Source organism: Rhinolophus sinicus, chromosome 15 (assembly GCF_057876585.1).
Source record: "Rhinolophus sinicus isolate RSI-liver-muscle chromosome 15, RSI-T2T, whole genome shotgun sequence".
NCBI classification, from domain to species: Eukaryota; Metazoa; Chordata; class Mammalia; order Chiroptera; family Rhinolophidae; genus Rhinolophus; species Rhinolophus sinicus.
Window position 1 is genome coordinate 36,485,024 of NC_142515.1, and position 14,860 is coordinate 36,499,883.

Sequence of the window (14,860 nt, forward strand, 5' to 3'; positions counted from 1 at the left end):
GACCCACAAATAGAGTATATAGTCCATGAGGCAGAAGTATTGCTATAACAGTGTTGTATGCAACAGCCTATAATAAATAGCCTGGTAACATGAATCATTAAGATCATTTAATTCTTCTTGCAAAGCTATTAAGTTTGTTTAATCATCTCTTATTAAGACATCTAAAAGGCAGAAACATCTTGCTCAGAGACACAAGTGTGTCAGCTCATTGGGTAGTTATGTTTTCCTTATCGTTTTATTATCTGCATTGTAATTTGTATGCCATTCTCTTCTAATTTTTATAATCCAGTAGCCTTCTACTTCATGACTTCTGAATGCATTGATAAAAACAAAGTTTCTAGTTTTCGGTGTCACAACTTAGAACATTTTAGCATCAGATCTTAGAACTTGGTTAGATCCTTAATTGACTGGCATCACTGACCTTCCTAGGATTATGTAATAACAATCATGAAAATGTCCTTAAAGTTCACTTACTGTTTAATGTGAATCAGGAAGCTTTCCAAGGATAAAATAATTAAAACTTTTAAGAATAAAATGTAATTTAACAAAGTTAAGTCTTCAAGGTGTTTGGTAAATTTGGAGAAATATAAAGAAGTAACATACATATACTGCACAGGAGCACAAAATACTCATTTGTAAAGCAAAATCTAAATTTATAAAAAGGAAGTAACATTATTTATAAGTAGGGAGAGTAACAGTAGCAATAAAGATAATTTTTTTTTAGTGAACATTGAACTTATATGTCAGATGCTGTGCTAAGCTGTATAAAATTGAGTTTCAAAGAATTATTAGTATTTATAATGGAACTGAGACTTACGAAGTGTTGTAACCTTCCGAGGTTAAAAACAGGGCCCCTTCATGTAGCTGTTCTGGTTGTGCACTGTATAAGTGGTCCAGGCACATCACAGATATATGCTAATTTATGTAAAAGCTCCAGGGCAGGACAGAAGGTTTTTGGCTTCCAAGCTAAACACTTGAGCAGCCAAGGAGAACTTTTTCCTTAATAAACTCATGTTGGCTTTTATGATCTGTGCACGCTTTCTCTCTCTCTCTCTCTCTCTCTCTCTCTCTCTCTCTCTCTCTCTCTCAGACACAGACACACACACACACACACACTCATTGGCACACACACCTTTTAAAAACTCCTGTAACACTTTGATTCAAACTTAGTCAAATTATTAAAATAGTATATATATATTTTTTTTCATAGCAAGTACTTTATTAATAACGTCCCTAGCTAGATGATAGTATATGGCATGTATATTTTTCAAACAAATAATTTTCTTATCTGATTATGGTAATGATAATAGATTATGTCTATTCAATACAGACAATTTGAAAATGCAAAGGAAATAATAAAACATACCCATAGCCCATATATGATTTCCCCTTTTTCTTCTCTCTCCCTCCCTTTCATCATTCACATATAAACTCAAAATCAAAACAATAATAAACAAAAACACAAACGTTGTATACTTTTTATTTATCCCATTGTAAATAGTATGATTTATTAAACAAAAGATATATTTTATATATTTTATCCCACACGACATACCATTTAAAAGATGGCCCTGCTTCCTTTGCTTGCCTTTGTACCTCCATCCCAGCCTCCCCATACTCAATTAGGGATCAGGGCACATATCCCCTCCCGTGCAAGCAAAATTGCCAGGATTGGTAATGCATAAACTACAGCTAACATATCAATCTTAACGGTCTCTCTCATGGGTAAGGGGAGCCCAAAAACTACAAATTTATTAGTTTTTCTAATTTTCTGTCAGCTAAATAACTTTTAAAATTAATATAACACATCAATCTCACTTTTTAATGCTCGCTTAGCTATGTTGTCATCAAACAAATGAAATGTCCATTATGGAATAGGTCATCTACAAATGTTATTACTGAATCTAAAAACTAATCCTTGTAATTTGAATGAAAAATATAAAACAATTTAAAACTTAGCCAAGGAAACACCTAGACTGTTAGTCTTAGGGTAGTTTAAACTTTTCTCTTTCACGTATTTCTATCTGAAGCTCCATGTATGTAAATCAATTGTCAACTATTAAAATGAGCTAATCCAACCAGTGCATCATCTGTGGCAAACGGGTTTTCATTTTCACTTTTTCTTGCATGTTTCTATCATGATTTTGACTATCACTATTGTCTTCCTTCAATCTCACCACATAACCTGCATGCCCAAGCATTTGGCCAAAACAATTTTTCAAGACACTCCTATCACATATGCCAGTTAAGTATCATTTTGTGTGTTAGCCATGCTTTGCCTATTCCTAATTTCACTCCTATATAGTATGGGCTCACAATTTTATATGGATTAAAAAATAGTAACTATGAAAAACATTTCCATGAACAATAAAATACAAGTGATGTCAGAGTCCTTAACTGAGGGAGGCCAGAGAGAAGAAAAGACATGGGAGAGACCTAAGGGGCTAGAATTATTATTGCCTCTCGTGACATCCTGGAAGATGCTAGAATGGAAGGAATACTGAAAAGCATATAAACTTAAGAAATCTCTATAAAAGATTATACAAAATGTATATTTCTCTGCTACAGTTTCTATCCCTTCAATCTTCCTAAGTCCTGAGTCATTTACCTCCAGGAGAGAAATGAGAAGTCTTTCTAATTATCGCTATAAACAAAGTCATCCATGAGTGCAGGACTTTAAGGGGCATCCTCACAGTAAACTACCACTTGTCAGTAGTGAAGTTCTACTCTGCTTCAGAAAACAGATTATGCAATGGCTAACAGTGACCCCATTATCTTATACTGGAGGTTAAACAAGCACATTTAAAAGACAAAGAGCTGTGATGTAATTGTTAAGGAAACCAGTCCATAGCATTACAGGTTCAAACAGGAGTGATTTCCTCCCATAGTCTAAACTGTATTGCTAAAAAGTGCAGGATTTGTGAATAGCAAATGTTAGCAATAACACTGAATCCTTCCTTGCTCGCTCCATGTGAACACTAAATATAAATTTAATAATGTCTTATGACATGTGGTATACGAAATATCACTTGGCCATAAGAAAAGATGAAATACTGCCATTTGCGACAACATGGATATATCTTGAAATCATCATGCTAAGCAAAATATGTCAGACAGAAAAAGATGAGAACCAGGTGACTTCACTCATATGCAGGATATAAAACTGAAAGCAACAAACGAACAAAACAAACAAACAAGGGAACAAAAAAATCATAAACACAGACAACAGTTTAGTGGTTACCAGAGGGTAAGGGGGGAGGGTGATTGTAGAAGATGGAAAGGGGGTCAAATATATAATGCTGGGAGGAGAACTGACTCTGGGTGATGAACACACAATGGGATTTATAGAGGATGTAACACAGAATTGTACACTTGAAACCTATGTAATTTTACTAACCAATGTAATCCCAATAAATTTAATACAAACTAAAAAAAAAAAAAAAAAGAAATATCACCACACAGATTTGTCATCTATTCCTGGAGCACAATTTAAAATGTGTTATTTTAATATAAAGCTTTATTCTTTTTTCTTTTTTTTTAATTTATTGCGGTGAAAATTGTTAGTAAAATTACATAGATTTCAGGTGTACAATTCTGTATTACATCCTCTATAAATCCCATTGTGTGTTCATCACCCAGAGTCAGTTCTCCTTCCATCACCATAGTTTCATTGATTTTTATTTATTTGTTTATTTTTTCCAAAGTAGCAGTTACATTATTTATTTTATTACCACACTTTAAAATTTGTTATTAGACTAAAGAGTCACAGTCTGTATAAATGGCAATGACAAGAACATTAAATTCAGATGCACTTGAAGTAAACACTGTGCTAATTAGCAGAATATTTCAGGGGATTAGGCTGTTAACTTGATGATAGTTGCTATTGTGAAGTATTCTGCAAATCCCCAAATAGGCATATTTTTCTGACTATGATGGACTGAAAATATCTTAATATGGACACAATTTGAACACTGTTTGAGATAAAGATTGATTAATTTATCTTCAGATCATTCAAATTAGCCAAGCAAAGCATAAATAAAATTCATAATCTTTGATGCCACTAGATAACAGGGAGATAAAGGTGAGGAGATGGTCACTTGTCTGTGTACCATGAATGCTGAACAAATGTCCAGTAAGAACAATAAAAGTTAAAAGGAAAAGAAAGAGGAGGAGGAGGAGAAGGAGGAGGAGGAGGAGGAGGAGGAGGAGGAGGAGGAGGAGGAGGAGGAGGAGGAGGAGGAGGGGGACTGATCTCTCTAAGACAGACACATTTGGGACAGTGCAGACATAACATGTTAACTAGTCTCTAAGGAACTTAATGATTAATGTATCTTTCTAAAGGGACTGATTTACTATTAGAAAACAACTTACAGAGTTTTTTGCCAAGTCTTATAGTTTTCACTTTTTCCAAATAAGGTGGGGGAGGTGGTGATGGTGAAATAATGCAATAAAAATTGAAGTGCTAACACTAAAACTGCTTATGGAATCTACTTTTGACCCCTTCAGGGATCTTCTGAGACCATTTGTTTGTGTTTGTTCAAGGGTTAGTAAATAGAATTTAATGTTATTGTTTTTTTTTTTTTTAATTTAATAGCCATTAAGCATTTACTTAGTGAGATGAGTAAGTGTTCAAATAGAGGCTTTGCATTGGATGTTCTATCATATTGCAATACTTATTAAGAAACAAAGTGCATCAGATGCTACTTTCGTAGGATTTTAATTAAGGTAAATTACTTCACACAGCTACTAACCTTTCAAAATGAACTACTAATTATGGTTATTAATTTCTGTGGTGTGTTTCATTTTCCATTTAGTAACAGAAATTTTAGCTAACTATAAAAGTAAGACTAAAAGCAGACTTACCATCCTCATACTGGCCAAAGCAGACTGGGAAGAGAGAGACAAGGATAATCCCTGAAGCTAACCATTTCCAGAGGTAACACTGTTGCAACATGTTCTACCAAGTTTCACTCTAGGTTGATCTGAAATAATAAGAGGGAGAAAGAAACATTTGACAAGTTCATTAATCTGTTATAGGTAAACACAACTGTCACATCACAGAAAAGCCTTAATGACTTCATAGTTAATTACCTGTGTCACACTATCTATTAACAAAGTAACATACTTGTTACTGCACTGGAACTCTTTATCCACATGAATTCACAGATAAGTGATCTCTAAGGAACGACATCCTGTTACTTTGCAAGCAAGTTTAGAATTAAATGTACTGATAATATCAGAACCACACTTTTACAATTGAGACTTTGTGAGTGAATCAAATGTGAATCAGTTTGTTACTCAACTGATCTTGTCTACAGCATAGGTCAATTATAGTTTGTGTTGTCTCACAACCACTTAAGATGGTAAACCAGTTTTTAGAATCCTACATGAAAATTTCAATGGACATTTGCTTTACACAATTAAGTATAAAACCCATTATTAAAATGTTAATTCCTTTCAGTATAATGATAAGAGATTGACTTAACTATGCCAAGTAAGACTGAGCAAAACCATATATTTTTTTTTTTTACCACATCTGTCTTTTGAAGCATTTGGGTGAATTCCATTTTAATTCCTTTCTCTTTGCAATCTCCCAGTAAATAAAGAAATTGAATGAGATATTAGTTGCCAGTGAGCATACCAGAAAGTTATTATAAGAATGGTATGCTCAGTTTCTCTGTAAATTGAAGAATTTATTCACACAAAACTGTTCAAAATGACCCCGATTATAGATCATGGTAGAACAGGGATATAGGGACTCTATTTCTCTAATTCAGAAGTTCAAAACTAAAATGCCTACAGAGGACAAAAAGACAAAAGAAAAGAGTGAATTAACGCAAAGGGAAATTAGGATGGTAAAAGCTGTGAAAAACTGTGGAGTGCATGGTTTATCTAAGGAGACCAACCAGCTGGTGTTCAGCTTTTATCAATGGTTGTAATGTGGGAATGCAAACCAGTTGTTGCCAGATCTTCTGATTTTCCAGAAGATGGAAGAAATCCAAATTTCCATGTGAGATTGCCCAGTGTTTAGATGACTGTCCTTATCCCTTTTATAGACTAGATGCTTCTGGCAGGCCACATTGTTCTCTGAGCTGTCCTTCAGTTTATGACACCTGCCCAGGATTCTCTCTCCAAGACTAGCTATTGAGAAGGTTCTATAGAATGTACAAAGGAAATATTTCAATTTGATTTTACATGCTTTTCATTTCATCCATCTCTCTGTTTTATTTTTGTGTGTTTTATAAAGTTTATTGCACAATAGCATATATGTATCATATATATATATATATAATTTATTTATTTTTAAATTATAAAAGTGCAAGCTCAAAATTGTCTTCCTCATAGGATGCCCAGTCCTTAAATTTCAAAAATTACTCCACTAGATCACATGCATTTAAAAATTGAATATATCCCTGTGTTTATCTAAAAAAAAAAAAAAAAAAAAAAAAAAAGGCCTTCTTTTTACCTGTCCCTTACACTTTTTTTTTTCCTTACTAGTAAAGGACTCAGCCTCTGCTTTTATAACTTCTACACATAGACAGCCCAAAGAAGAGCTAATCATTTGATTAAAAAACAAAAACAAACAAACAAACAAACAAAAAACAATAGTAATCCATGCTTACTTGCAGAAAAAAAATAAAACTGAGCAATGCGAGTAGTAGTAAGAAGCAGTGGATTAGAGTGTGGCTTCTTTTTAAATTCAGGTCCTTCAGCTTACCAATTATATGACTGAGCACATCAAAAAGCATCTGTCTCACTTTCCTCGTCATTAACATGGAGATGAAATCATACCTGCCTCATAAATTTGTTTTGAGGATTAAACAAGTGAATGATTACAAATACATGCTTAGAAGAGTGTCTCCAAGTGAGCACTCCATAAAGCATAATGTGACTATTATTGATTCATCATCTAAAGTCTCTTCAAAGTTTTGAAACTTTTATATTCTCAATCTATCTTCAGCATACCCTCTAAGGTAGGTATTATTATTCCATTCTGTGGTGGAAAAGTCACAGTCCCTGGCTGAAGATTATACACTGGTGAGTGGCTGAACATGTAGGGAAGTTCTGAAACTTCTGTGCAACTCTGAAACCTCTGTTCAGTTCATTACAGAAAAGGACTGTAAAATTTCCAAGGGAACCCATGACTCAGAAGGTTTCAAGGGATATGGAGACTTGGAACAGCCTGCTGTGTTGCTCCCCTCTATGCTAAAGAAAATTGAATGCATCTCTCTCCCAAACCTGGAGCATAGCCCTCCTAAGATTTATGTAAATAATGGCTTCATTCCTTTGTTTGTTTGTTTGTTTTTAATGTGGCAGTTAAGAAAGAAAAAAGAGGATTGAGAGAGAGAGAGAGGGAGAGACAGAGAGACAGAGAGAAAGGCAGAGAGAGACAGAGACAGAGAAAACACTTAAAGGATATTTATTAGAAAAAACTTAAAGGAAAACAATCTGGCCAAATGACAAAAGAAGAGACTGTGTTCCTTTGTGGGTCCTTAATCTACCAATTTGACTTCCCTCTTACTAGTTTTTAGTATTATGCTTTCACAAATATGCTATTTTCTTTTGCTTCAGACTCAAACCATTGGTTTCATTTAACAGCCTTCAAGGTGAAAACAACCTGATGGGTCATAAGTTTAAAATCATTAAAGCCACGGCTATTTTTATGTCTCCAGAAACAGAACCTCTTGATCTGTGATCCGGTCCCTTTTTTATTAGAAGATCATATTTTTTACTTTTAAAATATCACAATAAAATTTAGAATAGATATAGTTCTTACCACCTGTCACAACAAGACTATTTGGAAGAATGTGCTACACTTGTTTATTTTTTAATAATGAGAAAGATGATAACTTCTCTATCTAATATTTTTACTATTCAATTTACACTTGCATTATTTTCAAAGCAATTTTAATAATTTCAATGGGCTCAATATTTACAGCAACCAGAAAGAAAGTTACGACTCACCATGTGGAAATGATACCCCAAAACATAGAGCACATATTGACTCAATAAGGAAATCCTGGTTCTAAATAAAGATATAATGAGAAGAAATGTCCTGGAAAGAGGCTATGCTTCTCCAATCAAAATAGTAAGGACAATATTTATAATACACTGATTGTGCCAATCAGCTGACAGTGGCACTTGTGTCATCAAATAAGTTGGAACAGATCCAACACTTTAGACAACAATCTCTTTTCATTAACAGTTTTATAATCTCTAGAATTGCAGGAGAAGTTCTTGCAGGAGATAAAACCCCAAATCTTATAGTTTATATAAATATCCATATGTATGTGTATTGAGAGATGAAAACTTGAACGATAAAAGATAACAACAGAACTAAAGACTATATATATATGTGTGTATATATATATATATATATATATACACACATATATATATATACACATACACATATACATATATATACACCCACATACATATACACACACATACACACACACGTATATATCACATATACATATGTAAGAGCACATTCTATATGTATACATACATATAGTGGAATCAAATAAATTTGATGAAAATAATTTCAATATTGATGAAGAGAAGGAATCCATAAGAGCTAATCTTGCCATCACTTCAATTGTTTATAGACAATATGATACATTTCAGTTTTAAACATTTTAAATATATATTCAACAGTTGTGGACATTAAATGATACTGGTTTAACTCACAATACATTTCCTGAAACCACATAACACACATAAGGAGAATACAAGTTTACACATTCTTGTTCTACAAACTCTGGTGGGCCTTTGGAAAATTCAATTACTACCATAACATGTCTAGAAGTCTATTCTTTTTTAAATGATATTTTAATCAAAAACTTTAAATAAAAGAGAGAGGGAACACTGGCTTTCTTTTGGGATACTACTCCTCACCAAGAAAACAAAGTACTGAAAATATAATTAGCTGATTCAGATTCAATTTACATTTAAAGATTGTATCCTATTAGAAAACATCAGTATTCAGCGTAGACAACTGGTATACACCATATGTTATAATAATCTAGCCATACTACTTAGTTTAATAAAATGAATAACTTAAAATTTTAAAAAGAGGATGGATTTCAAACCTATGTGCATTATTGCTAACATACTGGATGTTTGTTTCAGTGTTTATACATGCATTTACTCAATAAAAAATTATTATATATTTGGTGCATGTCAGAGACTGCTTCTACTGCAGAAGTAAACCAATTTAGTTTTCTCATGACTTTTCTACTGAACAAGCACCTTATTTCATATTTTTGCTTAATATAACAATTTCAAGTGCTTTTGTAAAATCATTCCAAGTTAGGGGAGTATTAAAATTTAACTTCAAATATAATGGGTTTCTGTTAAATCTCTGTTTTCTAAACTATCGTCTAAATATATCTCCCATCATTTCTTAGAAAAACAGAAGGAAAATTGTCGATTTGAAAGGAGTGAGCACTGTAAAATGACAAAAGTGCAAGCATTATTTTATCTGTGGGGTGTTAAACTTAAAAATATAAACAAGTAGATTTACAACTGAGTTTTAAAGCTCATGAAAGTGCACATGTGATTTTAAAAGGAAGCTTGAAGGAGAGTTCTATGAAATGTCATTCTCCCGCAGAGAAAACAGATATGACTAATCTTGTTTGATGGTTAAACATCCCAAGAAACACAAATGAATTGAATAAATTCTTCTTCTCTTAGAGAAAATCTATTAACGAAAGTCAAAGTATTAAGTCCGCCAAGAGAGACTGAAGTTGAAAGTGTGAAAATGCCAGTGACTTTTTGGACAAATTATAATGAAAAATCTCCCTTTAGAATGTGAGAGACTCGTGGTGCATGCCTAGTAATGCCACTTCGCTGCCACATGAATGGAAAACCAGTAAAAACTTCTGAGACTCAATTTAAAATTAGGAAAATAAAATCTATTTTATTCTGCTTTATTGACAGATGAAAACTTGAATGATAAAAGATAACAACAGGAGCACTAAAGACTATTCACTTTTAAAATTTACTGCCAAGTCTTTACTGAGTGCTGATCCTGGGCAGGCACTTTATAAGATGCAGAGACTACAGCAGTGGGAGAAAAAAAAGAGAAGGAATATATAGATGATAGGTAGATGATAGATAGACAGATAGATAGATAGATACTTAGATACATAGATAGATATAGATTACAGCCTTGTAAAATACAGAGCAGAGGACCTAGCTAAACTGTGCCTGCACTCCTGACCCACAGATGCTGTGAAATAATCAAATGTTGTTTTAAGCTACCCAATGTGTGGTAATCTGTATTTAGCAATAGCAAATTAATATGTGGGAGGATTTGATGAACATGTACGTATGTTAAATGTTGATCAGCTTAGTGTTTATTCTAAATCTTGAGATGATAATTGTTTTTGTGACTGAGGATGCGAATGGAAGTATTGAACCCAATTAAAGTGGGAAATACACATTCAACAAAGGAGAGGGTGGTCTTGCACAGACTAGCTGCTGTAGTTTCAATGAAATGACGTATATAAGGAACAAAATGTTCACCGCTGTGGTACAACTACTGAACATTTCTATAAGTGTTGCCTTTGGTCAGTTATTTATGAAAGTATTATGTATAAACACTGTTTTCCTCAAGTTGTAAGAATACAAGAGTAAAGAACAAAATGTCAAGAATACTTAATTCTAACTATTCTATTTTTTCCTTGGGTCTTGAGTTACGTTCTTATAAAAAGTTTATATAAAACAAACAAACAAAAACTAACAGGAATGATATAATTATATATTTTAATAAATTTCCTTTAACCGCCAGTCCTTTTAGAGTAATATATATTTTAATTATATTTATAGTAATACCATAGTAACAATTATAATGATATCATAAACCAATTTATAGGTATAAGTAAAAGTATAAAGCACAAATACATTCCCTAGTGCTAATGAACATAGGGATGCATATGTCTTTTTGAATTAGCATTTACAATTTCTGTGGATAAATGGCCAGAAGTGGAATTTCTGGGTCATATGGTAGTTCTATTTTAAATTTTTTGAGGAGCCTCCATACTGGTTACCATAATGGTTACACTGATTTGCAATCCCACAAACAGTGTATGAGGGTTTGTTTTTCTCCATATCCTCAAAAACACTTATTTGTTGTCTTTTGATGATAAGCATTGTCACAGGTATGAGGTGATATCTCATTATGGTTTTGATTTGCATTTCCCTGATAATTAGTGATTTTGAACATTGTTTCCTGCGTCTGTAGGCCATTTGTGTGTCTTCTTTAAATAAATGTCTATTCAGGTCTTCTGCCCATTGTTCATCAGATTGTTTTCTAGATGTTCAGTTGTATGAGTTCTCCATATATTTTGGATATTATACCCTTATTGATATATCATTTGCAAGTATCTTCTAGTTGGTAGGTTACCTTTTCATTTTGATAATAGTTTCCTTTGCTGTACAAAGTCTTTTTAGCTTGACATAGTCCCATTTGTTTACTTTTGCCACTCTTGTCGAAAAGACTTATCCAAAAAATATTGTAAGGCCCATGTAAAAGAGTTTACTGTCTATATTTTCTTCTAGGAGAGTCATAGTTTCATGTCTTACGTTTAAGGTTTTAACCCATTTTGACTTGATTTTGGTATATAGTATAAAAATGGTCTGATTTCATTTTTTTGCATATATCTGTCATTAAATCCATTCAATATATTTTACTAATTCTGATAAACAAATGGTGTCTCATCCCATTCAAATTAACTTTGTGCTTTTATTATTACACTAAGAAATTATAAGTGAAATTTATAGTCTGAGATATTTGAAGAAAGATCATCTCAAAAAACAGTAATTCAAGTAATAGTCTAATAGTGAAAGCCATAGAGATACAGGAGCATTTTTTTGTTTTAGAAATATATCTAAGCTTTGTTTTGATGCAATTATTTCAATCTTTTACCCTTTATCTTATATGATTAAGGAAGTTCTCAATCTTCTCAACTGGCAAAAGTGTGAAGATGAATAATCTGACTTAGAAATATAACTGAATATGTAAGATATATGGAAGCCCTTCATTTATGGTACAAATCCCCCAAGGTCATTATGATTTTTCCTAAAGAGATCATATTTTAATGCAATGCTGAGCTTTATTTGATTATACAGGAGTTCTGATAAACAGCAATCTCTTTAGAGACTAGAAGAATAATCAAAATATAATTTTACATCAAAATATATCTAAATTACATGTGGCTGAAAAAGCTGAAAAGAAATATAAGATTTAAAATGTCTTGAATATTTGGATGTTTACAAGTCACACTGAGAATGTAAAGTTCTGGATATTGAGCTACAGTACATATTAAAAACAATGAATGCAAATTAAATCATGGCTATGAAAAACTTTGTAAACAGGGAATAATATTGCATTTTCATCCAATCAATACATTTTAAATTCTTTAATGGTCAAGAAGGCACCGAAGTAGAATATGAAAAAAAAAAAAAAAAAATCACGACTGCTTAAGAATTACTTGGTTGGAGAACAAAATAGTCACAAGTCAAAACATAATGAACAATAGTGTACAGTATATGAAAGGAATAAAAATGGTTCTTCAACAGGACTATATGAGTACATGGGAGTGTCATTAACAACTAGATGTCAAAAAACTATTTTATGTATATAATAAAACTTCCATAGAGTATTAAAGTATGAAAAAGGTCTACATGGGGAAAAGGAAGGAGGGACACCATTCATGCATAACAAATAAGGTTAAAAAGTAGAGGAAAGGAGATTTAAAAAAACAAAAAAACAAATTTACCTAGAGATAGAGTCTAGATAGTGGACTACTGGATGACAAATTTGGAAGTATATATATATAAATCAAATCATTCAAGACTGCTAATAAGTTTTTTTTCTTTTAATATTAATAGTGACCTATTGACATGTTTAAAAAAGAAGATGCTCAAGGAGCACAGCATGTCGATTCACTTAGCAGAAATATGTAGAATGAATTTGAAGAGAAAAAGATGAATAACAGGCAGACCACGTGCTATTAAATGCTGTAATTATTTGTTGTAGCCTCTGTTTAAGTTGTGAAAAATAATATAGATGAATTCACTTAAAAATGCAGTTGGAGCTGCAATTCCAAAGGAATGGCCTTGCACATCTTACTCTCACACTTTTGGAGTGTTTTAAATGGTCAAAATAACTTTTGAATTAGGCCAAAGAAACATTGTATTCCAAACTCTTTTCACAAAGCTGACAGGAAAGCAGGCATGCTAACTACCAGATTGAAAATTAAAGACAGTCTTTAGAATTAGCACCACCAAGTAGAGCTAACAAATAACTTAGCCTATTTGCACTCATAGAAATTCCTTTCTTGAGTTATTAATACCAATAGAGAAGTTCCTTTTTTCTATTTATGTAATTATTCCCCTTCCCTTCCTTATAAAAAAACCATTGCTTTCACCCCCTAATAGGAACACTATTTGGGTTTCTGTCCGAATCAATGTTTCCAGATAACTATTATTTTTATCTCAAATAAATTCCCGTTGCCTCTCACTTTGGCCTCTTAATTTTAGGTTAACAAAATACATCTAGCATAGTTGATTAATGTTTTCAGGACAGATAAAGAAAACAAAAGCAAACTTAGCTGGTCTTAGAGCACTCCGTATAAAAAGAACAGCCAGTGTTATAACTGTAAAATGTGTTCTAAAAAAATCTGTGAATGGCAACACATTGCAATTATTGGATTTAATTTAATGTTTGAGGGGCAAATACAATTCAAATATTTTTTTCTTTTTCCTACAGCTTATGCTTTATGAGTAATAAAATAAGCAAATTTCCCTTCAGACACAAGTGTTTATGTACAATATTAGTAGAGCCCTCTGTAACGTATAATATCTATTTTTAATGTGGGTCTTCATAGAAAAATCACCAAAAGGAAATGAACTTAAGCCACATAATACTATTTTAATATTTTTTGTTGAAATGGTAAAATCAATGCAGTGTGAGAAACAAGTACCTTCTTTAAGAGTAATTTTTGGAAAGCAAAAACAAAGGCTTGAACAAATCATGCATGGAAATATAAATTATAGCTTTATTCTATTTAATTAGCATTCTTGTCTAATTAAGTAATAGTCACTTTTTAAAGAAATACTTTTCCCTTCAGAGTTTTTGCTAAAGTTCAAATATCCAAGTTTTTTATTACTACTCATAAAAAATGTAGTGTACTTTTAAACTATGAAAAATCTCTGATTTTTCATGATTCAGCAGGATATTTCTCTTAGGAAAACATATCCTTAAAGAGTATTGACTTTCATGCAAATTAATGGCTAGAATCCCCCCACACACACAATTTCCAGTTTCAGATATAGATGAATAAATCAGAATCAGGGATCTTTTGTGGATGAAAGGAAGTAGAAGTCTTAAGATTAGAAACTTATTAATATAATGCCCATGGGCACAGAAGAAATCAAATTTTATGGATGATTTTGAAGTTGCAATTTTAATAATCATAAGGGTATAGAGAGAGGGAGAATTGAAGAAAAAATGAATTCCATCCTTCTGTCCATATCCACCAATCTATCATGCATTTCAAAGGTGTATTTTGCTAAACGCTTGTATACAAGGGTTGTATGAAGACTAAAAAACTAATGAGATACGATTGTGGAGGGATGAAAATGAGTGCTAAGTTACAGAAAACAGATATTTGAGGAGAAGATGTGTGTGTGTGTGTGTGTGTGTGTGTGTGTGTCTGTGTGTGTGTGTGTGTGTGTGTGTGTGTGTGTGTATTAGGTTGCAAGTATTAAGTATAAGTAGCCACAGTTGTTTAAAGAAGAGATCACAAATGCATAAGACTCTGATTTTCAGGAAAATACTGTGAATATG

At 32.4% G+C, this 14,860-nt stretch overlaps 1 protein-coding gene across 1 annotated transcript in view; it reads right to left on the reverse strand.

The window, feature by feature from the left end:
* PCDH15 (protocadherin related 15) overlaps positions 1–14,860 on the reverse strand; it is a 1,316,677-nt gene that overhangs the window by 580,090 nt on the left and 721,727 nt on the right. The window contains exon 4 of the mRNA XM_088791982.1: positions 4,864–4,982. Within this exon, the coding sequence (XP_088648108.1) occupies positions 4,864–4,954 (91 nt within the window). The 5' untranslated portion in view covers positions 4,955–4,982. The remainder of the gene's footprint in view (positions 1–4,863; positions 4,983–14,860) is intronic.